Source organism: Canis lupus, chromosome 6, assembly GCF_048164855.1.
Source record: "Canis lupus baileyi chromosome 6, mCanLup2.hap1, whole genome shotgun sequence".
In the NCBI taxonomy this organism is placed as follows: Eukaryota; Metazoa; Chordata; class Mammalia; order Carnivora; family Canidae; genus Canis; species Canis lupus.
In genome coordinates, this window is record NC_132843.1 from 6,300,664 (window position 1) to 6,327,693 (window position 27,030).

General features: G+C 41.1%; 1 protein-coding gene across 2 annotated transcripts in view; it reads left to right on the forward strand.

Annotated features, from left to right (window-relative positions):
- The window catches only part of LOC140634956 (uncharacterized), a 119,645-nt gene that overhangs the window by 85,350 nt on the left and 7,265 nt on the right, over positions 1–27,030 (forward strand). Inside the window, exon 2 of one of the 2 annotated variants that reach the window (XM_072828742.1) lies at positions 5,832–5,926. In XM_072828742.1, coding sequence (XP_072684843.1) covers positions 5,832–5,926 — 95 coding nt within the window. Of the gene's footprint in view, positions 1–5,831; positions 5,927–27,030 lie in introns of those variants that run through there. The other variant, XM_072828738.1, reaches the window with a different exon arrangement.

Below are 27,030 nucleotides of genomic sequence, written 5' to 3' on the forward strand. Positions count from 1 at the left end.
GCCGAGAAAAAAAAAATCAACTTTTAAATATCTAGTCTTCAGCCCTACTTTGCAAGGAGGAAGGGTCCTTTATTGACCACAGCCAGTTTCGATTGTGCACATCAGCAAAAGGGCGGAGCTTTGAAAAGTTGGCGTTGCTGGGGGGCATCAGAATCAATGTATCAATGTATGTTGGAAGGGAGCAAATGTAATATTCCTCAAAAAGGAATAGAGCATAAGGGGAGATAGGAGTAAGGGAGGAAACTTAAGTAAACTGATTTGGGAAGAAGAGAAATCCAGAGAAAAAAGTTTACCTCTAAATGATCTTTATTGAAGTATCCTTAAAAAAAAAAAAAATTTATTCATTTATTCATGAGAGACACAGAGAGAAAGGCAGAGACACAGGCAGAGAGAGAAGCAGGCTCCAGGCAGGAAGCCCGATGCGGGACTCGATCCTGGGACTCTGGGATCACACCCTGGGCTGAAGGCGGTGCTAAACCGCTGAGCCTAAATACACTACAACGCATCCATTGTAAGTGTACCTGACAATTGTACGCAGCCTCCTAAGTACCAGTGGGATCACAATTAATACAACATTGCCATCCCTCCAAAAAAAATCCTCTTTTGCCCTATATGCTTTCTGTCACTGAAGATTAGGCTTGTCTCTTCTAGAGTTTTAATATTAATAGAATTAGACAGTATGTACTTTTTTTGTAGATTCTTTTGCATAGTATAGTTTTTGAGATTCATCTATGTATCAGGAATTTGGGTTTTTTAAAATTATTGATTTATATTCTATTGCATGGGTGTACACAATATGTTTATTCAGCTATTGGTGAACATTTGAGTTGGATTCTGTTTGGAGCTATTATGGGTAAAGCTGTTATAAATATTACGGTGAAGTGTGTTTGAAGAGCAGAAAATTTTAATTTTGTTGAAGTCTAATTTATCACATGACCTATATTTTTGGTGTCTTAAGAAATCTCTGCCTGCCCAAGGTATTTTTTTCCTAGAAGTTTTATAGGTTTAAATTTTAGATTTAGGTCTATCATCCATTTTGAGATCACTGTATGGTATGAGGTAAGGGTCAAGGTTAATTTTTATCTATATGGATATCCAGCAACGTTTGTTGAAAAATTTCCTTTCTCCTTTGGATCACCTTGATAGCTTTAAAAAAAAAAAAAGATTGACCAGGGATGTTTGGGTAGCTCAGTGGTTGAGCATCTGCCTTTGGCTCAGGTCATGAACCCGGGTCCAGGGATCAAGTCCCGCATCAGGCTCCCTGCAGGGAGCCTGTTTCTCCCTCTGCCTGTGTCTCTGCATCTCTCTTTGTGTCTCTCATGAATAAATAAGTAAAATCTTTAAAAAAATGATTAACCATATTTATATGCATCTATTTATGGACTGTATATTCTTTCCATTTGATCTCTATGTCTATCCATTGATCCCTATTTCTAGCCAATGATAATAATACCACACTGTCTTAATTACTATAATTTCAAGTCTTGAAATCAGGTAAGGTAGGTCCTCTACCTTTGTATTATATTTAAAAAATATTCTTGTTATTATAGATATTATGAATTTCCTTATAAATTCCAGAGTCAGGTTGTCAATTTCTTAAAAAACAACTACTGCGATTTTGATTGGAATTTCATTGAATATAGAGCAATTTGGGGGAGAACTGGCATCCTAATAATACTGAATAATCTGTTTCATAACATGGTAATATATGTTAGACTATAGTCTATGTACTGGAAATTTCTACATTGATACTTGGTCTGGAAAGTGGACTTCAATGTTAAAATTAAAAGGTGGGTTTTTTTTTTAAGTTAAACAAATATTTTAAATTGATACTTACCTTTGGGATAAAGAAGAAATGTCCTCATTTGTGAAATGGTGGATTTGAACAACACAATCTCTAATGCCTCTTTCAATGTTTTAAAGTCATTAAACAGATCTTATTGTTTTTACAGATAAAGATCAGGACTGTTAGAGACTCTTATCAAAAGAGTTAAGTTAAAGACAATTAAGTATTCTGAATAGAAAACTTGCAGTTTTAAGAATCTGAGAAATGTTACTTTGGCCCTTAGGCTTCTAAAGGACAAAATAATGGGCCATTCCATAAGATAAAGAAGCTAAAATGGAGTGCAATTTTATATATTAACTCAAAATGAAGCATATGAACAAGACCTAAAACCAAAAGATTTTGGAGGGATAAAAAAATTAAATTTTTATATGGGTTTTCAGGGTTACTGGTTCTTAAAAGCACCAATATATTTATCAAGTTGTTTGCTAATCCTCCAAAACATCACAAAAATGATAAAGTGAATGCGTTTTCTTTTGTCACCTCCTAACATTAAAAAGGGATAATTAGACTGTCTATAAATAGAATTTGAGTGGCGCCTGGATGGCTCAGCCGGTTGAGCATCTGCCTTTGGTTCAGGTCATGATTCTGGGACCCTGGGATCGAGCCCCACATTAGATTCCCTGCTCAGCAGGGAGACTGCTTCTCCCTCTCTCTCTCTCTGTCCCTTGCCTCTGCTTGTATTTTCTCTCACTCTCTCTCACTCAAATAGATAAAATCCTAAAAAAAAAAAAAAAAAAAAATTAGAATTTGATGACAACTGTATCTTCTCATTTACTTTGGGCAGTCATAATAAAAATCCAAAAAGTTATTAAAAAGAAATATGAAAAATTCCTGGAACTTGAACTATAAAGTGATGTACTAAACATTTTTAAGTACTTATTTGCTACCATTTTTACTATGAGTATCTCCACTGCCCACATACCTTCTTTAGGGTTTTTGGCTGATTTATTTATTTATTTTTAAAAATCACTGCAGGAAATAAATGCTTTGGTCTAAAAAATTTGAAATGCAAGATTATAAATGAAGTCCACTGAGTTCCTACTTAGGATGAAGCACTCCTAAAAAAAATATTAAAACATTTGTAATTATTTAAAAAAATTTTTTTTAATTGTTATTTATTTATGATAGTCACACAGAGAGAGAGAGAGAGAGAGAGGCAGAGACACAGGCAGAGGGAGAAGCAAGCTCCATGCACCGAGAGCCCGACATGGGATTCGATCCCGGGTCTCCAGGATCGCGCCCTGGGTCGAAGGCAGGCGCCAAACCGCTGCGCCACCCAGGGATCCCTAAAACATTTGTAATTAAATGTGAAACACTGCTTAGTAAAAATGCATGGAATTCTTTTATTCTAATGTCTTAAATCAAGGATTAAGGAATTTTCTGTAAAGGGCTGGATAGTAAGTATTTTAGGCTTTGCAGACCAAGAGGAAAAACTGAGGATATTATATGATACTTATATAACAAGACAGAGAACACATTTCCATAATGTGGAAAAATCTGCAACAAAGCTAATCTCTAAAGTCATTCACTGCTTGATAATAGTGGTTGAAAGTAATTCTTCTGATTCAGAAAAATTTCTTTTTAAAATTTTTTTATTTTATTATATATTTTAAAGATTTTATTTATTTATTCATGATAGACACACACACACACACACACACACACACACACACACACACACTGAGGTAGAGACACAGGCAGAGGGAGAAGCAGGCTCCATGCAGGGAGCCCGACGTGGGACTCGATCCCTGGTCTCCAGGATCCTGCCCTGGGCCAAAGGCAGGCGCTAAACTGCTGCACCACCCAGGGATCCCCTGATTCAGAAAAATTTCAATCTACATCCAAAGTTCAAAAACTGCAATAAAATCTTACCACTTCCAAGGCATCAAACTGCTATATAGTAGTGCAAATCAGAATATTAATCTATTTCTGAAAAAATTTTATGGAATTGATGACAGGTTAGTATTTATTATACAGCAACACTATAGTCTCTGCTTAAAAAAATATAGTACAGGGATTCCTGGGTGGCTCAGCGGCCTAGTGCCTGCCCTTGGCTCATGGTGTGATCCTGGGGTCGCGGGGTCGCAGGATTGCGTCCGGCGTCGGGCTTGCCGCGTGGGGCCTGCTTGTCTCTCTGCCTGTGTCCCTGCCTCTCTCTCTCTCTGTGTGTGTGTGTGTCTCTCATGAAAAAATAAATAAAATCTCTTTTAAAAATGTAGTGCACATAAACATCATCAAAATAAGCACTCATCACAATAGTCCTGACTCACAGGAAAGCGGCAGTCAGAAAAATTAGAAAAGTTTAAGTGGGATATCTCATCACAGGTGAATTTCTTCACAAAAATAAAAATGGAAATGAGGCTATACCCAAAGTAAATTTCTGAATGACGTGTTTGTTAACCAAACAAGGGAAGCCACTGACTGATGGTGAGTTAATGAAATCATGTTTGATTGTAACATCCAAAATGAATACAGAGAAAATAAACCTGTTTAGGATCATAATGCTTTTGGTGTGAACACCTGCTTAAGGAGTAGAAGATATTGGGAACAGCATCAATTTTTTTAAAAAAGGAAAATTATTCCAAGTGGTTTTCCTTGATGACAGATGGGATTGAAAATGTTCAGTTTTTGTTGCTTGTTTGAGCAGTTAATGGCAGATTTAAAGTGACTAAACAGGGGTGCCTTCCTGACTCAGTAGAGCATGCAACTTGTTTTTTTCTTTTTAAAGATTTAATTATTTATTTGAGAGAAAGAGAGACAGTGTGCAGGAGGGAGTTGGGGAGGAGCAGAGAGAAGGAGAAAGAATCCTCAAGCACACTCCCTGTTGAGCAATGAGCCCAACATGGGGCTCGATCCCAGGACCCTAAGATCATGACCTGAGCTGAAATCACGAGTGGGTGCTTAACCGACTGAACCAGGCACCCCCTGAACACAACTTTTGATTTTGGGGTGGTGAGTTCCAGCCCCACATTGGGCATAGAGCCTACTTAAATAACTGAATAAATAAACAGTAAGTGACTAAAGAATTAGCTCTTGAATAGTCTGTATGAAACATTCAAAGGTAATAATGTTTTTAAAGTTGAGAAAATTCTAACTCAGTATAACCTAAAGCGGAATATGCTGAGATGTGTTGCAACCAATGGCAGCAAACATTTGTGTACAGCAAAGAAGCTTGGTTGTACAATAGGCTTGCTTCTTCCTTACCAATCCGGATGCCTTTTATTTCTCTTTCTTGCCTCATTACACTGACTATCGTTTCCAGCATAATGTTGAGTAGGAGCAGCAAAAGCAGGTATCCCTTTCTTGTTCCTAATCTTAGAGGAGGAAACTTTCCATTTTTTACCATTATTTCCTCACATTTTCAAGACAGAACAGCTTATGCTTCAAAACATGATCATAGCTTCCTCTGCATTCCAAAGACAACTTACTTTACAGAATAATTAAAAAAATTTTTTTAAAGATTTTATGTATTTATTTGACAGAGAGGCTAGAGAGAGCACAAGTGGGGGGAGAAGGGCAGAGGGAGAGGGAGAAGCAGACTCCCCACTGAGCAGGGAGCCTGATGGGGCTTGATCCCAGGACCCCGGGATCATGACCTGAGTGGAAGGCAGTACATACAGTATGGAAGCTGACTGAGCCACCAAGGTGCCCCAAAATAAAAAATTTTCAAAGATTTATTTATTTATTTGAGAAAGATGGGAGGAGGGGCATAGGGAAAGAATCTCAAGCAGACTCCTGGCTGAGTGCAGAGCCCCACGCAGGGCTCCATCTCACAACCTGAGATCATGACATGAGCTAAAACCAGGAGTATCGAACAACTGAGTCACCCAAGCTCCCTCCTCTAATAAAATAAATTTTTATAAATTTGTTCAGTAAAATAAAACTCGTATCCCAACCTAGGGATCTTTTCTTGAGATTGACTACAAAATGGAAAAAGAAAGCCAGAGACACAAAGACAGAATTCTGAAGTTAATATCTCTTCTAGGTTACAGAGATCAGAAGAATGGACCCGTGTCAAGTGCTTTGTCCTCTGACTAATGATGATGGGCTTGAGTCTCCTAGAACTTTCCCCAGCAAAATGTATGTATTAGATGGTTAAAGAGCATTACGAGATAGATTAAAAAGTCCATATTTTTACTGTCTGAAAAGACATTTCTCACCTCTACAAGAACTACTTAAGAAGTTGGTTTGTTGGACATTTGGGAACAAATCATGATGATTTCTGAGATGAAGTAATTAGTATTCTACGAACTCAGGATTCTTCCAATAAAATTAGGCCCTCTGGAAAGGCACCTAGCTGTGGTTTGCAAGAGTCAAAATAAAAATATTTTGAATCATGGTATAACTTGATTTACATTTAAAACTACAAACTAAAACTACAACATTTACAAAGAGGATTAAAGTAGGCACATTAAATTTATTTTTATTTTTATTAAAAAAAATTTTTTGGCACATTGAATTTAAAACCATCATCAATTTTAGCAGAATTTGAAATATAAAAGTATTTTTGCCTTTTTAATAATAAAACCATCTATTGATTAGTCTGGCAAATATTTTTCATAATTGAAAGAAATTATTGTAAACTAATTTATCCTGATATCTCATTAAGCAAAAAAAGTCCTGCAATCATTTCATGTAACCTCTCCAAAAAAACCCTAAAATGGAAACTTAATAAAGAGCATGTAAACTCTTAGGATAAGCTTCACAAGCTTCACATTCCTTGAAGGATAAAAAAAGGCTGGAAAGAAAATCGTGTATCTAATGGAAGGGGTATGAGAGCTGGGATTTGAACTTTGCCAATAGGGCAGATAAACTGAGTAATTATTTTCACTTGGAAGTTCATGAACTTAAGAATCTTATTCCGTAATGATAGTGTAGCTGGAAATTTAATTCATCCACCTAAGTTGCCCAGTGACTTATCCCTTTACTGAAAAGTAGAAAGTATAATGCATGGTTGTGACTTCATGATGACAAATATTCACTCCTGGAATTCCAGTGTCCAAAATTGATGTGAGTAACCAAGGGAGCTAAAATGATGCTGTACATTGGAAGATAATATTTTTCAAGAGTCACAAGGCCCTCCGTGTTTTTCCACTTTGTGTCTTTTCACCTGGCTTTTCTACTTTTTTTGGAGGGGGGCAGGGATGCAGAGGAAGAGAGGAGAATCTTAAGCAGGATCCGTGTCCAGTGCAGAGCCCTACTTGGGGCTTGATCTCATGACCCTGAGATCATAACCTGAGCCAAAATCAAGAGTTGGATACTTAACCGATTGAGCCACCCAGGCTCCCCTCACCTATCTTTTCTACATTTAATACTTGCTCTACTTAATAACCCCAGGTCTCTGAGATGCCTAGGTTCAAGGGCTAAGTTAGGAGAGGTAAAATTCTTTGTATCTAGATTCTTCTAGAGTCAGATACGTTTCCTATAACAAAGTTTTCATTTCCACAATTCAATTTTCCTTCCTTTATGAAACAATGGAGCAGAAAACAAGGATGGAATTAGAGTTAATAGTAATGCGGCAGAGGCTGCCATCTTTCTGGTAGGTAATACTGTGTTGGGTTATCTCTGCCATTAGTATTGTCAAAGGTCAGCTTAATATCGCATCAACTTGGATTTATTTTTTCATTTTTATTTTTTTAAGATTTTACTTATTTACTCATGACAGACATAGAGTGAGAGGCAGAGACACAGGCAGAGGGAGAAGCAGGCTTCCCATGGGGAGTCCGATGTGGGACTCGATCCCAGAACCCTGGGATCACAACCTGAGCCAAAAGCAGGCACTCAACTGCTGAGCCACCCAGGCGTCCCTCAATTTGGATTTATAACAAATGGGTGTTATCTGCATAAATTGCAGGAGTAGCAAACTGAAATTTGGGCTGCAAGATTAATGTTCATCTAACATTGTCTCCCTAACAGAGGAATATCAGGTGGTAGCAGTCCCATGAATTCACTGATAGGAATCACTGTATGATTCACTGATTTCATACATTTGAAATGGATGAAGCAAATGGTAGTCATCATGTTTTCTTCCTGTCCACATTTTACATTCCCAGTGATAGGTGAATAATCCCAAACGTGACCTAACTTCTGCCTCATAATGGTCTTGAACTTCTTTCTCAAACTACATTTAAGTGTTTCAATTTCTTGGAATATGGGTAAACCTAAAACTCCAGTGAATACTGGCCAACAGCAGTATCTGTGGTGGTGTGCATTGTCTCCTAAGAAATCTTGTTAAAGTACCTTGTAGGGCATCACTGAAAAATCAATTTTGTCTTCCTGCATTGGAGGTCAACATTTTGTCTCCTGGTTTCTCGGTTCATTTTCTGTATTATGATTACATCATTATTCTTGATGCCTCTCTATCTATCGTGCCTTATTTCTGATTAAGGCTCATCTCCAAAAATGAGTGGGAAATATCAGAGAGAGAGAGACAGAACATGAGACACTCCTAACTCTGGGAAATGAACAGGGGGTGGTGGAAAGGGAGGTGGGAGGGGGGTGGGAGTGACTGGGTGACGGGCACTGAGGGGAGCACTTGATGGGATGGGATAGCACTGGGTGTTATGCTATATGTTGGCAAATTGAACTCCAATAAAAAAATTTTTTAAAACATTTCTGCAAGTCACAGAGAATACTAAAATGGTTTTAATTGAAGATTCTCACAATTCTACCTACCTGAATAAAATGCAAAATACCTGCCCCTTATGTACAGAATCATGAAGCCTCAGCAGTGGGAGAATTCAATCTTGAGCTGTGGGTCAATAATATTTCCTGTTGAAGCAACTATGTGCCCTAGAAGAACTGACTTGGTAAATAGCTAGCCTGAATGCTTTCTTCCCCTTCCCCCACTAATTTGAACTTACCAAATCTTCCTGTTCTGCTTTTCATTCCTTGCTTGGCATTACTATTCTTTTTTTTTTTTTTAAGATTTTATTTATTTATTCATAGAGACACACACAGGGAGAGGCAGAAGCACAGGCAGAGGGAGAAACAGGCTCCACGCAGGGAGCCCGATGTGGGACTCGATCCCGGGTCCTCAGGATCATACCCCGGGCTGCAGGCAGCGCTAAACCGCTGTACTACCGGGGTTGCCCTGGCATTACTATTCTTTTCACCACCAGTCTCTGTGCTGATTGATGATTCTTCATTTCCAATGATGAAAGGGTGAGTGATGGTGAATCTAAGAGGGTCTTTCTAAATGAGTAAATCTGCTGGTCCCTGGCCAATGATGCTGTTCAGTATTGTTGAATAAGACCACTGCCTAGCTAACATTCACTGAGTACTACTACATCCTGGGATTTGAGCCATATATGTCATTCTTCTTCATTCTTAATTTTCTCCATTGCTTTCACTCTAGTGATTGCAACCAAGCAAGAATGTCTTTAGGTGGGAAAGCTAATGAATTTATAATGACTAGTTTATGATTTCAGGCACATATACCCCTTAAGATTTTTTAAGTTGGAAATACTTATTCTTACCAGGATTTTGGGAGCATTCACATTACATTGTTTCCTGGAATACCTAACAAACAACATTCTTCATATTCTCTTTTGTGAAAGGCAGTTAATCATGCAAATATTAGTTATATCCACTATTTCATCACAGTATGTTACCTTTATTAATTTTTGCTTTTTTTCTGAAGTTTCTTAATATTATTCAGTTGTTCCCATATTATAATCCCAAGATAAATAGACCTGGTATTGATATTCCATTTAAATCACTTAAAAGTGGGCAGCCCTGGTGGCTCAGCGGTTTAGCCTTCAGCCCAGGGTATGATCCTGGAGACCTGGAATTGAGTCCCACGTCGGGCTCCCTGCATGGAGCCTACTTCTCCCTCTACCTGTGTCTCTGCCTCTCTCTCTTTCTGTGTCTCTCATGAATGAATAAAATCTTAAAAAAATAAATTACTTAAAAGTTTTAAATCTTACTTTTTCATTGACAAATTATACAACTATATATTTGGTTGTTAAGAATATTTCTTGTAGGCCAATATTACTGATGAATGTAAATATCCTCAATAAAATACTGACAAACCAAATTCAGTGGCACATTTAAAAGGATTATTCACAAATTGAAGTAGCATTTTTTTTCCTGGGATGCAAGAGTGATTCAACATTAAGGGCATCTGAGTGGTTCAGTTGGTTAAGCATCTGACTCTCAGTTTCAGCTCAGATCATGATCTCAGGATCATGAGATCGAGTCCTGCATTGGGCTCTGTGCTCAGTTGGAGTCTGCTTGAGATTGTTTCCCCTTCCCTCCCCCCACCTTTCTGCTTCTTCCTCCCCTCATGCGCTCTCTCTCTTAAATAAATAAATAAATAAATAAATAAATAAATAAATAAATATATAAATAAATAAAAGGCTCATCTTCCTCAGAGTTCATGCTATGACTACAGAGTTAAGTCAAAGATATCCATATTTGTGTCAAGTTGTCAGGTCTCCAATTTCACTATTGAAACTCACTTTCAGGCTCAAAGTGGTTTCAAATTCAGCCAGAATTGTCTACTACTGAATTAGGGGTGAGAAGCATGAAAGTAATGTTGACTCACATTGGGTAATCCAGTCTCTGTCCAGACTCTTCTAGTGATGTGCTGTCACCAGGATTACAGCAGGACACTTCCACCTTTTTCTGTTTCCATACGTCTCAGGTCCAGCCTCATCATCAGCCTCAGTCTGTATATTAGAATCAGCTACCAAAGTGCCAAGTAGTTCCCATCATTTCTACTTTGCTATTCCTGGTCTGACTTGCTTCTTTCAGTTCTAATTTCCTATGATTCTTTGCGAAGGCCAATGGGAAGCTTCCACTGTTATCTTTTCACACTGCTCTAAGGGGTCCATACCTACTCTTGCTTTGTGTCCTGTTTCATAGGTTGACACTCTCTTTTGCTATTCTGAAGATGGGGAACAAACGTAATAGGCCCACTGCTCCAAAGTCTCCACTTCTCCAAAATACTTCAGTGTACATAGAGCATTTAGGACTTAACACAGCTGAATGACTAGTAGACACATGTTTTACAGTCTAGTGTCCATAAGAGGGAATTATAGAGATTTTAATTTACACAAGACAAATTAGTCCTTCAATTATATCTAATATATCTGTCACTACTATGGGTAGTATGTGGGCATAAGAAATAATTTCATTAAGATTTTTAATCACTACATTGAAATTAATGTTACCAAGAAATAGAAAGTACTAATTTTTATAGAATGAGAAATGGCCATGATCTAGGATAGATAACAGAGTTAGTTATAAGTACTCAAGGAACAGTCCTTGGTTACTGAATAATTAGAAAAAAAAAAACTTAAAAGTTCCCAGAATTTCCCAAGTCTGTGCTTGTATGTTGACGTCATAAAAACAACAATGTGGTACTGAGTTTGTGGTCATCAGTTCTTTATTTAGAGACTGAGTTTTAACTCAGATAGTGAAAGCTGGAAATGTATTATGCATTCACCATGGTAGGCTCCACCGCAGGCAACAATATAGCAGTATACATAAAACATAGTCCCTATCAAGAGATTAAAAGTATTCAAAGAGAAGAAATTTGGGCAAATACTACATGTCTAGACCATGATCAGTAAATTGAAGAAGTGGGGTATTATTGGTGCTGTTTGTATAATTTTAGGGCAGTGGTGGGACTATGAGGTAGAATCTTGGGAAAGAAGAGCAAAGCTGGAGGCATTACACTTCCTGATTTCAAACTATATTACAAAATAACAGTAATCAAAAGAGTATGGGATTGGCATAAACAGACACATAGATAGGGGTGCCTAGCTGGCTCAGTCAATGGAGCATTTGACTTTGGATCTCAGGATCTCAGGATCAAACAAGAGTTTGAGCCCCTTGTTTGGTGTGGAGATTAATTGAAAATCTTAAAAGGGGTACCTGGGTGGCTTAGTCAGTTACACTTTATTTTTATTTTTATTTTTTTTAAAGATTTATTTATTTATTTATGATAGACAGAGAGAGAGAGAGAGACAGAGGCAGAGACACAGGAGGAGGGAGAAGCAGGCTCCATGCCGGGACCCTGACGTGGGACTTGATCCTGGGACTCCAGGATCGCGCCCTGGGCCAAAGGCAGGCGCTAAACTGCTGAGCCACCCAGGGATCCCCAGTCAGTTACACTTTTAATGTTGACTCATGATCAAGTCCAACTCTTGATCTCAACTCATGTCTTGATCTCAGGATTGTAAGTTCAAGTCTCATGTTGGGCTCTATTCTGGGTGTGGAGCCTACTACAAACAAACAAACAAACAAACAAACAAACAAACACACAAACACACAAACAAAATACCAGACACACAGATCAATGAAACAGAATAGAGATCCCGGAAATAAACTCATGCATATATGATCAATTGATTTATAACAAGGGAGGCAAGAAAATACAAGGGGAAAAGATGATGTCTCTTCAATAAATGGTGTTGGAATAACTGCACAAAACAGCAAAATAATAAAGTGCACTCATTAGCCAGTACACACTCTCCATGAAGGATGCCTTTGAAATGTGGGTACTAAATATGGCCAAGAACCTGTTAGGTGATTGGAGATGTCTCTACAGGCTCCAGAGTGATTTGCTACCCAATTCTGCCAGGTAACTGCATTTGCACACTTTCCACAATGGAGGCTACTCCACAATGAATTGAGGTGCGCTACTGTAATTGGAAATGTGTAGACATAAGACGAACAGCCCACTGTTTTGGATATTATAGAAAGCATGCCTATGAGTGGAAGAAGATTAGAAGCCATAACCACCAAGGGCTTTTTAAATCCAAACACTCTATGCCTTAAGGAAACTCTAGTTTTTCTGGGTTGAAGCATAAAGCCGCATCATCATTTCTCATCACAATGTATGCTAATGCTTCTGTGAGCAAGATGATAGAATGTCTGTACATGACTTTACTGGCTAATCTACCATATGAAATCTAGTTACCATGAGCAGTCAGATGGAGAAAAATGAATATGACGAAGAGAAGAGCCCAGGGAAAGGATTTTTCTGCTTGAATAAATAAAATTAAATCCCTTTCCACTGGGAAAAGCATATCAAATTCTAAAAGGAAGGAGCCACAACAATGGGAAATGGAGACTAGCCCCTAGCATAATGTTTTCCCAATATTTTTAAAAACCACAATCAGAAATACATTTTACATCATGATTCACTACACACACATACACCTAACTATAATAAAAGTTTTACAAAACAACACTTACCTTCATTAAGGGCAGGCTACTCTGACATTTTCTATTTTATTCTGGTTTTTAATAATTCTTTTGTGAAGCATAGCAAATATATAGAAGCATGCATGATGGTAAATGAGGAGCTTGATGAATTTTCACAGTGAAAATTCTATTTTATTCTGTTTGATTCTATTCTATTTCATTTTATTGTAGTTATTTTTTATTTAAGTAAAATATACATAATAGACAATTTACCATTTTGACAATTTTAAGCATACAGTTCTGTGGCATTAATTACATTCACATTGTATACCCATCACCACCATCCATCTCTAGACATTTTTCATTATCCCAAAATGAAACTCTGTCCCATTAAACAATAATCTCCCATTCCCTATCTCTCTGCCTTTGACAAGTACTTTTCATATCTACCTTTTGTACCTATGAATTTGACTACCCTAAGTACTTCATATAAATGGTATCATGCAGCCTTTTTTTTTGTGATTGGCTTATTTCACTTGACAAAATGTCCTCAAGATTCATCTATACGTAGCTTGTGTCAGAATTTCCTTCCTTTTCAAGATGGAATAATATTCCATTGTATGTATATACATTTTGCTTATCTCTTCATCTGCTGATGATATTTGGGTTGCTTCCACATTTTGATTATTGTGAATAATCTATTATGAACGTGGGCATAAAAATATAGTTTAAAAATGTTGGTTGCAACACATTAAATTGATTTTCTTGACCTTGAAAAATACTGGTGTACTAGTTGATGAATTGAAATCAAATGTACTATTTCCTTTGAGCCAGATTAAGCTAACCAGGGCACTTTCAGACTCTTCACTTTCCTTTCTTGAACTGAGAAAAGCCTTAGCATGCGCCAGAAGGGATGATGTAGGTGTGGAGTTTATTCCTTTAACAATAGAAATTGTCCAATTGTGAAATGTAATGCCTCACGGAGCAGAATCCCTCAATGCAGCCACTGCTCTGACATATACTAAAACCTTATTATCTCTGAAAGTGAGAGAGTTTGGTGGGCCAGCCAGTTTTTTTGGTCATGCTCAGGGTTGGGGTATATCTGAATAGTTACAATACCTACAGTTAAACCCCAAGACTAGCTGAACAGGACTTGCTCAGAAAACTTCTGAGTGTCCACAGACTGCTCTAAAAGTTGGTTATTGGTTTCTTTGGTTAACATACTGTACATCACTTCAAAATCAGTCTTATTAAGAAAAACTACTTTCCTGAGGCATCAGATGTCTATTGTTGCATAATAAATCCCCTAAAAAATGAGTAGCTTTGTACAACAGTAGGCCTTTGGGGTGGTGATTGGGCTGGCTTTGGTTGGCATTCCTGCTGTCTCTTCTGAGGTCACTTATGTGTCTGTAATCATTCGTTAGTGCCACTGGGGCTCTTTTCTCATGTGCTGGCAGGTGGCTGTGCCTCTTTCCACTGGTCTCTGCTTCATGGAGGCTAGCCCAAGTTTCTTCATGAGGACTCATGGTTCTGAGGAGAAAGAGAGAAGTTGCTGCAAGCTTAGGCTTGGAAATCCTACAATATCACCTTCTCCACCTTCTGTTAGCCAGAAGTCACAAGCCAGCTTAGATTCCAGGGGTGGTGAAACAAACACTACCTCTTGATGACAGGAGCAGCAAAGTTACATTGCAAGAGGGTGTGTGCACAGAGATGGGAGGGATTAGGATAAGCATCTTTGCTAACAATCTGCCACACCCTACTCTTGTGAAAAAAGTAGGTTTGACTCCATATTCCCATTTCTTTAAAATTTTTTAAGTTTAAATTCAATTTGCCAAAATATAGTATAACACCCAGTACTTGTTCCATCAAGTGCCCTCCTCAGTGCCTGTCACCCAGTTACCCCATCCCCCTGCCCACCTCCCCTTCCACAACCCTTTGTTTGTTTCCCAGAGTTAGGAGTCTCTCATGGTTTGTCTCCCTCTCTAATTTTTCCCCACTCAGTTTCCCTCTTTTCCCTTATAATTCTTTTCAGTATTTCTTATTTTCCATGTATAAGTGAAGCCATTTGATGATTGTCCTTCTCCGATTGACTTATTTCACTCACATATTCCCATTTCTGGTAATGTGCTCTACAGATCTCCCTGCACACATATAAAATGATATATGTACAAGATTATTTACAGTAGCACTCTCTGTGATTAGAAGCAACCCAACTGTCCATTAACAGGAGACTAATGACCCGAACTGAAGCCATAACCAACTGAGCAACCCAGGCGCCCCTTTATTGTGTGCATTTCTTATTCACTTATTTAGCCCTGTGAATTTGGAATAATAAATTTTAACATTAATGCTTTTATTTCAGTCAGTGTTCATTATCTTCAATCAGAGATACCGAAACAAAATTAAAATTATATATTATATAAAGGGATCCCTGGGTGGCGCAGCGGTTTGGCGCCTGCCTTTGGCCCAGGGCGCGATCCTGGAGACCCGGGATCGAATCCCACATCAGGCTCCCGGTGCATGGAGCCTGCTTCTCCCTCTGCCTGTGTCTCTGCCTCATTCTCTCTCTCTCTCTGTGACTATCACAAATATATAAAAATTAAAATAAAATAAAATAAAATAAAACCTGTTTTAAAAAAAAATAAATAAAATTATATATTATATAAAATTCACATAACTAACCAAGAGTAAAAGAGATTCAAATAATGAAACTTTCAAATAATGTTGTTTGTAAGTTTATAGTATTTGCACTCCTGAAGTTACTAAAGTCTAAAACCGCACCAAGACTTTGCACCTATCCAAGGTGTGCTAATTTTTATTTAAGAAAAGGGTGAAGATAAGTTGTGTCCATTTCCTGTTGTTCCTGTCGCAGATTACCACAAACTTAGCAGTGTACAACATTTATTTTCTACCGGTTCTGGAGGTCAGAAGTCTAAAATGGATCGACAGGGCTACATTCCTTCTGGAGGCTTCAGGGGAGAATCTGTGTCCCTGCCATTTCCAGCTTCTGGAGGCTGCCCGAGTTCCTTGGCTCACAGCTCCTTCCTTCATCTTCTTAGCCAGCAGTGTAGCACTTTCCAGCCACTGTGTCCTTTCTTGTTTCTGGCCCTCCCGCCTTCCTCCTATAAGGATGACATTGGGCCCACTTGAATGATTCCACATCTAAAGATTCTTCACTTAATCACATCTGCAAAGCTCCTTTTGCCACAAAAAGTAGCAGAGTCACAGGTTCCAGAGGCTCCAGGACATCTTTGTGCGTGGGGAGGCGTTAATCTATCATGTTGATATATTTACTTTTGTCTGTATTTGCATAAAGAAACATTAAACGGATATATAAGAAAGTAACACAAATGGTTACTCATGGGGACTGTGAGGAATGTGGACAGGGTGGAAGAATTCTTTTTTTGGTAAGATTTTATTTATTTATTTGATAGAGAGAGAAAAGCAAGGGGAGGGGTAGAGGGAGAGGGAGAAACAGAATCGGAGCAGATTCCCCACTGAGGCAGCCCGGGTGGCCCAGCGGTTAGCGCCGCCTTCAGCCCAGGGCCTGACCCTGGAGGCCCGGGATCGAGTCCCACGTCGGGCTCCTGCACGGAGCCTGCTCCTCCCTCTGCTGTGTCCCTGCCTCTCTCTGTCTCTCTCTCTCTCATGAATAAATACAATCTTTAAAAAGGGGAAAAAACAAGAAGGCCCACTTCTGCGCCCCCGCCCCCCGCCCAGGCGCGCTCCAGGCTCCTCCAGGCGCGCTCCAGGGAGTCGGGAGGGAGGCGGGGAGGGATGCGCTGGTCACTTCCAGGGCCGCGGTGGCCCAAGGCCGCGGGGAGAGGCCCCGAGCAGCGGCGGGCGCTGGGCTGGCGGCGCCCACGAGGAAGGCTCTTCTGCCTTCGCGGCCGGTCCCCACCGAGACCCGACCCGGGGGCTCCCCGTCCTGGGCAGCAGCGCCTGTGGCCTTTGATCTCCGGCTGCATCAGAGGGAAGCTGCGCTTGGAGGGGGACGATTGCTTATTGTTTAAAGGTCTCCCGACCGGAGACCGCCCGGTTTTCCGCCGACGAGGAGCGGGGCGCATCCTCTGCTGGGTGACCAGTCAGCGCGGGTGCGGACGGAAGGGCCTGGGGGGCGGGGGGGGCTGCTCCCCCCCCCGCCCCCCGCCAGTTCGTCGCGGGCCGGGCCCTGCTGCGTGTCCTCCAGCTGCTCCAGTCGTTTCCTTCCTGTCTGCGCTTTAGGTGCCCCCAGGAGATGGGGGGGGGGGCAGACCCCCCGCGTGCAGGTGGCAAGCCCTGGCCTGGGAAGGGACCCTGGGGCTCAGAGGCTGGGCTGCTTGGTCCAGCCCTCGCGGGTGCAGCTGGGGGCTCGCGGGGCCACCGCCACCCTCTGCTCCCTTAGATCCCGCCTGCCCTCTTTCCAGCACCCGTCCCGGCCTCAAGGTCAAATGGGTAAGAAGATGTGGATGGATAGTAGCAATACAAGTAATAATAGGATTAAGTGATTCACACCTGGATTATAATTCTCATCCATCGCGGTCCTGTTACCCTCCTAAGGGGAAGCCTTCCTCCACAAGGTCATCTAGCAGGACTTTCTTGGCAGTGGGTGGGGAGGGGGACCATTCAAATGAGAAATTTGTATAATACAGGTGTGGTGACAGAAGGGAGAGGAAAATTCACAGATTTCTAGCTCGGTGGGAGAAAGGCTGACAAGGTCTTAAGGGGCTGGAGGTACTGCAGGAAAATTTGGGCAGCTGGGATGGGAAGTGAAACTTGGGGAGGGGTGATATAGAAATGGGAGTTTGGGGAGAGTTTCCATGTGGACTATGGTGCAAATTCCCTTCTCCTTAAGTATCTTTAAAAATACATCTGTGAAGATCCAAATTGCTTTTCAGCGTGTTGGAATCTGGTGTGTGTTTATATATATATATATATATATATATATATATATATATATATATATTTAAAGATTTTATTTATTCATGAGACACACACACACAGAGGGAGAGAGAGAGAGAGAGAGAGAGAGAGAGAGAGAGAGAGAGGCAGAGACACAGGCAGAGGGAGAAGCAGGCTCCATGCAGGGAGCCCGACATGGGACTCCAGGATCACACCCTGGGCTGAAGGCGGCGCTAAGCCACTGAGCCACCCAGGCTGCCCTCTATGTATATTTTTAAGTGCAGACCGGTCCAGGGAGGCTACTAGACCAGCAGTGACAGCCTCCACCCAGGTTCCCTAGACAACAGTGCCATCATACTCTATGGGTGGCAGGTAGGGAATCCCAGGGCTTGGGGGTTCAGGGAAAGGACTGGGAGGCAAGGAAGGAGGGAAAGCAAATGAAAGGAGGTGTGATTCAGAGTCAGCCCTGGCCTCACAAGGAAGAGAGCAGGTGCACACAGGACATTCTGTAGAAGCTGTATGGGATCATTGCTCTTCAGATAGCCATTGGGGTGGGAACATGATTGAGCAGTTGATCTATCAGCTCCTTCTATCTCCTCTCATTGCCAAAGTGCACTCCCTGGGGGCATTAACCCCCTGTGTTTGTGTGTATGTTACCTGTTACTTGGTCCCTCTAAGCAGCCACCAGGACAGTTAGAACCTCTGGAGTCTGTTTGGTTCACACTCAGGGTGCTGGGGCTGTGGCCCTCACCCACAGTGGATGCTAGGGTGGCCTCCACTGACCAAGAGAGGCAAGACAGGAAGCCATGCTGGCTGGTAGTGACACAATTGTGGCTGTTCCTGGAGCAAGGAGCTGGGGCCTAGGGATCAGAGCAAGCAAATCTGGGGAGGCACACCAACTGGGAATGGTGTAGTACCTTTATGCTAATGCGGAAAGGCACATCCTCTTCAAACAATTGTGTTTCTATTTGTCGGGAAAATTGTGATGATACATTTAATTTTGTTCGTAAAAGATTTGTACTCCCATCTGCCAGATTGTCATGATAAATAAATACATGAAAGGTGCTTGTGCAGTATACAATGTGTGATTGTCCATGGTCTTTTTTTTTTTAAGATTTTATTCATTCATTCATGATAGACACAGAGACAGAGAGAGGCAGAGACACAGGCAGAGGGAGAAGCAGGCTCCATGCCTGGAGCCCGATGCGGGACTCGATCCCGGGACTCCAGGATCGCACTCTGGGCCAAAGGTGGTGATAAACCGCTGAGCCACCCAGGGATCCCCTGTCCATGGTCTTTAATTGGCCTCACGGGCCCAGGTCAAGAGTAGGCTGGTCCAGAAAGACCTTTATAAAGTCCTTTCACATTCCAAGGGAATGTTGATTTGTGAACACTGAACACAAATTTTCTGGAGGATTCTGGAAGGAGGAGACTCTCCAAGTGGGAATAAATGCCAAGTGAATGAGTGAATGAATGAATGAAATAGTCCAGTCACAGTGATGCTTTCCCTTTCCCTTTCCAACTGTCCACCCCCATCACCAACAAGCACCTTTTTATATATTGAAATTAAGTGTCATGTTTCATTTTTAAAAAAGATTCCCCTGCTTAGAAATATAAACTGAAGCACCATTTTTTTTTTTTCCCTAGGACATAGCAGAAACTTGGTAAACAATGGTTATTTGCTGGATGGCTCAGGGCTGTGTGAGCAACCCAGCTACCCACTGGGGCAACTTTGAGCAGTTTGGGTGGAAGACACATGTGCAGGAAGCAGTGGGATTTCCCCCCAGTGAGTGTACAGTGAGTCTACAGTTCCTAGATACTGAGGAACTGTGCTCTTGCTGTCTCCTTCTTTTTAATTGTCCTATGGATTTCCTTCTTCCTTTAATAAACATCCTCTACTCGGAGCTAAGGGCAAAAACCCTATGATGAATCTCATCAGTGTACTTTTGAAGGTACATCATTAAAATAATAAACAAGAACAAAACTCGAGGATGAGGTTGTTTTGGAATCAGCCAGGTGAGCGTTAGTTCTCAGGCTGGGATCGTCTATTCAATTTTTGGATGAAAAAAAATTCTTGGATGATTCTGGACATAACTGTTCTGGGGCCAGGGGAAAAAAGATGCCAAATTGTCAAAACAGAACAGACTCCTCATGGATCCATGACTGTAGATAGTTGGGGTGACTCAGTAATTTTCCATGCCAGAGACCTGTTCCACCAAGCCTACATGAAACACAGGAAGAAAGACATTACCGACTTGGAAAAACTGGGACATGAAGCTATCTCTATTTGTAGGTTAAAAAAAAATTATTTCCATCCTTATCTTGTTCCAAAATGGCTTCAAGGTGGCTTACAGAGATACAAAGACTACAGCAAGAAGACATAATCCTCACACCAGTGAGAATGGGGAAAATTAACAAGGCAGGAAACCACAAATGTTGGAGAGGATGCGGAGAAATGGGAACCCTCCTGCACTGTTGGTGGGAATGTGAACTGGTGCAGCCACTCTGGAAAACTGTGTGGAGGTTCCTCAAAGAGTTAAAAATAGACCTGCCCTATGACCCAGCAATGCACTGTTGGGGATTTACCCCAAAGATACAGATGCAATGAAACTCCGGGACACCTGCACCCCGATGTTTCTAGCAGCAATGGCCACGATAGCCAAACTATGGAAGGAGCCTCAGTGTCCATCGAAAGATGAATGGATAAAGAAGATGTGGTTTATGTATACAATGGAATATTACTCAGCCATTAGAAATGACAAATACCCACCATTTGCTTCAACGTGGATGGAACTGGAGGGTATTATGCTGGGTGAAGTAAGTCAGTCGGAGAAGGACAAACATTATATGGTCTCATTCATTTGGGGAATACAAATAATAGTGAAAGGGAATAGAAGGGAAGGGAGAAGAAATGGGTAGGAAATATCAGAAAGGGAGACAGAACATGAAGACTCCTAACTCTGAGAAATGAACTAGGGGTAATGGAAGGGGAGGAGGGCAGGGGGTGGGGGTGAATGGGTGATGGGCCCTGAGGGGGGCACTTGACGGGATGAGCACTGGGTGTTATTCTGTATGTTGGCAAATTGAACACCAATAAAAAATAAATTTATTATTAAAAAAACATAATCCTGAAGTAGGAGAGCAAAAATAAAAATAAGGATAAAGGATGAGACAGCCTGCGGTTAATACAAAAATGCACCCTGATGGGCCATTAGATTTGACTCTAAGCTCTTCTTTTTCTACCAGAAGAGAGAAACCAGATAAGTTGACGAGACTAGGTCTAGAGTGAGAGGGACAGATGCTCAGGGGAAAAGGAAGGCGTTTTGATGTGAGGAAATGGGGCAGTAGGGGAGAGCTAGCGGATGAAGCCACAACAGGACAGGAAGAAGCAGGAGATGGCAAAACATAGGCTCCGGTGCCCATGGAAATATCCAGAAAGAAGCAGCCAATAGGCACGATTAGGCCAATCCTAAGTGGCCTGTTGTGTTAGGAGAATGACTTACTGTACCTGAGAACTCTGAGGAACAGACACCAGATACCACCTGCTGTTTTAATTTTGCTAGGTGATTTATAGAATTCTGCACACACATTCTCTGTGACTTGATTTTTTACATCCATCAGCCAACTCGACAAAATATTCTCGAGCCTGTTCTGTTTGGGCTGAGTAGCCTTCTTGTCGGCTCTTCTATATTTCAATAAGACTTCTGAATGCTTGAAGGATGGGGAGCTTGGTGCAGTATATTGGAAAGGGCATTGTTAGGACGTTAGAAGAACCTGGATTTAAAATCCAGCTCTTCCACTGAATACATATGCATAAGTGACCCTGACAAGAAGATGGAGATGAAGTGTCGTGGATGCCCCTTGTCCAGGATATGTTTAGTAAATGCTGGTTATGATTACTGAAAATAGCTCGTAATATCCTCAATACTCAAGGATCCAGGGTTGGGAAGCCTTAGCCCGTCTATTTCCTCCTCTAGAAACAGGAGAGAGTATATGAGTGGCTGGCTGCCAGGGTGTTATTCACTCAAAGTGATGTGGTCTAGTTCAATGCCTCTTAAGCTTTTTGACCGTGACCCAGAATATAAAATATATTTACCTTGCTACCCTATATACACATACTGACCTGTAACTGAAAAAAAAAAATCCTAAACCGGCACTGGGATATTTTCTTTTCCTTTCTCTTCCATTTAATGAAAAATGGTTGGTCAAGAGTCACTAAATTGATTTCATGACCTATTAGTGCACCTCACCATATAGCTTGAAAAACCCTGGTCTAAGTAAACTAGCTTGGTTCTATTAATATGGATCACATCAAGAGACAATGGATGCTTTCATTTTTAAAAAGCAAATTCTCCAGCTCCCATTCTCTAGAGATTGTTAAAAATTTAATATTGGTCATTATTATGGTTCTTTCAACCTGACCCTCTCAGGGTCCTGTGAAGGTCTTCCAGTCTCAGGCTGGCCAGTGCTGGGGGATAGCCTCCTGTTCTTGGGTCTGAGCTCTTATAGCCCTGAAAGCCTGGCTGAGGCCATGACTTCCATAATGAGCGAGCCCAGAATAGGCTTACTGGGCCTGGGACCCATGGACTCCAGGCACAACCCCTTCTGGTGTACCATCCAGGCCATTCCCCTGAGGTCCTGCCCCCATATGGTGTTCTGAAATGCAGGAGGTCCCTCTCCTTCTGGACTGACTCTTCGTTCCCTTCCAAATCAAGGAGAATCTTCTAAGCTATGCTCAATTCTATTCTCTTCAGTATCCAAGCAATGTCAGAGCCTCTCCCTCACCTGGGGCAGAGGCTGTGCTGCTTATCTCTGTCCTGCTGCCCCGAAAGCCCAGGTCGCCTGGAATAAAATTCTCCTGTGCCTTCAATACCCACAGATAGGACTTGCAGGGTGGAGAGCGGTGGTAGAAAAAAACCCCGATCTTGGTATTTAAGATTATAGATTCTACTCTGGAATTGGCTTCTATAATGTGGTCCTTCAGGTATTGCACAGAACCCAGCACAGACTGATGCTCTCAAATATCTGTGAAATGAATGAATTAATGATTTGGGACAAGTTTTGACCTCTCTGGGCTTTGGTTTCCTCACGCATCTTCTTCCTTCCACTCAAAGTGAAGGTTGGCATAGATGGTCCATGGAGCCCACTGTTCAGCTGGGATGTGCCAGGAAAAGCAGAGTCAGAACCCTTGGCTCCTCTCTATACCCAGAGTGGAAAAAAAGGGATAACTGAATGTAGTCACATTTGGTCTTACTGAAGACAATGTGCCTTTCCCCGCCCTCCACTGGGTGGAATTGACTATGTTTAGTTCTGATCTCATGTGCTTCAAAAAAACTGCTGCTTTCCAAGGCCTTCACTTAAAGAGTCAGTAGATTTAGTGATTTCTTTCCATCTCTATATTTCTCTTTTTAAGGGAGTTGAGAATTAAAGAAATTTTATTAAACCAGTTCCTCTGTTCCCCAGCTCTCTCTCCTCCACTGCCTACAAGTGACAAACAGCCCACCCTGGAGTTGTGCACCCCAGTGTGATGGCAGTTCCACCTGCCCTAGAATCCACAAAACCTTTGGAATGTGTGGACCAATTTATAGAAAACATACTTGTGTGAGAACTGGAAGCTTACTTGTTGGCCACCAGTTGCCCTAGACCTAAGGTAACAAATACCCTCCAAATGTAGACAGGCTCGGATGATGAAGATGGTGATGACTCCACGTGTTCCTTTCCCATGCCTTCTGTACTTTATGCAGGGAAGTTTAGAAAGTGGGTATTTTCTGCCCTAATTCTTCTCTTTTCTTTATATGAACTCTATGATTTTAGTCATGTAGGACTCCATTTAAATTAATATACCTGGAAAATTCTACTAACATTGTGTTCATTTTTTTTTAAGATTCTATTTATTTATTCATGAGAGCGAGAGAGAGAGAATGAGAGAGAGAGAGAGAGTCATAGACAGAGGGAGAAGCAGGATCCTCACAGGGATCCCGATGCGGGACTCGATCCTCAGACCCAGGATCATGCCCTGAGCTGAAGGCAGACGCTTAACTGCTGAGCCACCCAGGCATCCCCCTTTATGTTTTTATGATCCTTGTGTATACCTCTATTGATGCAATTATCATTCGTATGAAAATTTTCTGTTTACATGTCTATCTTCCGAACTAGATTGAGATCTTCCTTAGCATAGAAATTGTGCTTTTTTCATGTTTGTATCAACTTTGTATTTAACAAGGGGCCACCACACAGTTTATGACCAATAAATGTTCGTAAGATGAGTTGAATGTAAACATTTAACCCGAGGGCAGTTAGTCTGTAACACAGCCCAAGTGCTGACATTCCCAGCCCTGTGACCATAGCAGACGTCACTAGTTCATCACTGACCACAGTGGTCTTGCCCATGAAGCTGGGATATAGCCACTAGAATTTGTCTCAACGCAGCACTCTGAGCAGTAGCTATAAATAGACAGATCAAGGTTGGCACACAGGAGGAAATCTGTCACCTAATGTTACCCTTCCTGTAAGCGGCATTAGCTGACACACAAGGCCTGGGTCAGGGCCAGTGTCTGTCAGTGTTATGACCCACTGATTGTTTACGGCTAGCATCTGTTCTTAGTAATTAGTGCCCAACTCTGCCTAGGTTGTTTTGAGTATAACCCTGGGATCAGACCATCACTGATCATCCATCACTCATCCCTCAAGCTCAGTTTCACTCTTCCGTTCGAGGATTCGGATCTCTCTGACTCCCCCAGGTCTGAGAGGGGAGATACCATCTAGTCTTCCCCAGTGGCAGGAAGCACTGTCCCTGCTTCCACCTCAGCCAACCTCCTTTTCCACAAGGGCGGGGGGTGTCATTCTCATTCCCACAACACCTGAGATGCGAGGCATTGCCTGCCTGATGTGCTTAAAGAATGAAGCCCCCAAATGCCCACAGTGGTCTTGAAAGTGGAGATTCAGTGCCCTCAGTTCCCCAGGACCTTCCTGCTCCGTACTTGGCACAACTGCTGCTGGTTCCCACGGCGCTCAACAGGGAGCCTTGGACAGACGTTGATTATGCCAAGGGCTCAGAGGTGTTGCTGCTGCTGACACTGCCCTGTGGTCTTGCCCCCAATCTCTCCGTGGCCTCCCTTGCTGAGGTTAATCTCTGCTTCCTGGAGCTAACACAGCTGTCTTCCCAGCTATGACACAGACCATTTGCTTCACACAATTGTCGCTGTGCAATCGGATTTCCACCATACCACCTTTGCATTTGGTCACTTTGTGGTCCAGGAAAATATTCCGGCAACTACAGATCCTCTTTTGGAGGGAGAGAGAAGAGACGTTGTGTTGGACACTTCTTGTGCATCACTGCAAGATCCCTTGGTTTACCTGACCTTCGTTCCAGCCATGGTGACCAGCTCTCACGGCTCCGACCAGCTCCATGCGGGTGCAGCCTGCAAGCATCTTGCTTCAGGCCCAGGTTGTAGTCTCTTGCATAGTGTCCTGGGGCTTTGCTGTTGACCTCATGGTGTAGAACTCGGAAATGTTCAGTGTCCACATATATGCAATCTGAAAGTATGAAGGTTTAGTGCCCAAAGGAAAAATCTTTAGCCAACATGAGATGAGAGCCAAGAAAATGCTTCTACTCTCTTACAAAAGATCCTGAGGTAGTATAAAATCTTCCAGACTATAATTATGTTTATATACAACTGTTCAATCTGTCTTGTGTATAAAGACAGTCTCTCCCTTCTCTCTCTCTCTTTGGTCTTTTTCTTTGTTGTATTTGTTGTCCAACATATAGTGCAGAAACAATTGACTATCCATGTACTCAAAGACAAACAAAACAAAAAAAGCCTCATTTCCATACACAAAAAATTATTCAAAATGTATCATTGATCTAAATATAAGAACGAAAGCTATAAAACTTCTAGAGAGAAATATAGGAGAAATTCTGTAGAGTCTCCTTAGGGAAGATAAAGATTTATTACATGATACCAAATGTATGATATATTAAAGAAAAAATTGGTATGCAAAAATTCATCAAAATTTAAAAAAAAAACTTGTATTCTTCAAAAGCTACCTTAAAAATGAAAAAACAATAAACTACGGAGTTGGAGTTAATTTTTGCAAATTATGTATCTAACAAAGGACTCACAGAATATATAAAGGGATCATACCATCAGAGCTAGTACAAGAAAACTCATTTCTTAAAAGAACAAATATTTGACTAGCCAGCAAAAATGATATATGAATGATTAATAAATACATGAAAAGATACTCAACATCAGTAGGGAAGTGAAATTAAAATCAAATAAGATACTACTATACACCCACTAAAATGGCTCTGCTCAAAACAGATAATAACAAGTATCAATGAGGATATGGAGAAACTGAAACACTATTACATTTTTGGTGGAATGTAAAGTAATAGGAGCCACTTTGTAAATTTTTTTTTACATTTTTTAATTTAAATTCAATTTGCCAACATATAGTACAACACCCAGCGCTCATCCCATCGAATGCCCTCCTGAGTGCCCAGTCACCCAGTTTGTAAATCATTTTTGAAGTTGATTGAATAAAGATACACTTACCATACGATCTTACAATTCCACTTCTAGGGAAATGAAAAACTCCAAGAAGAACAAAAAACTAATGTCCACACAAAGACTTGTACTCCTTCACTTGTGACTATTCATAGAAAAATTATTCACAATGACCTTAAGGTGGAAACCACCCAAAAGTCCATTAGCTGGGGAATGGATAAACAGAATAGGGAACGTATCCATACAGTAGAATAGTACTTGGGATTAAACAAACAAACAAAACTACTGATGCAAAAAGAATGAAGCTCAAAAAAATTCTAACCAAGGGGCACCTAGGTGGCTCAGTTGGTTAAGCATCTGACTGGGTTTGGCTCAGGTCATGATCTCATGGGTTGTGAGATCCAGCCCTGCCACGGGATCTGTGCTTAGGGGGAGTCTGCTTGAAGATTCTCTCCCTCTGCCCCTCCCCCGACTCATGCATGCATGTATGTGAACGCTTTCACTCAAATAAATAAATAAATCTTTATACAAAACAAAACATTCTAAGCAAAAGAACTCAGACACAAAAGATTATCCATTTTTGTTTCCATTTATATGAACTTTCTAAAAAAATGAAACTCTTCCATAGATAGAAAA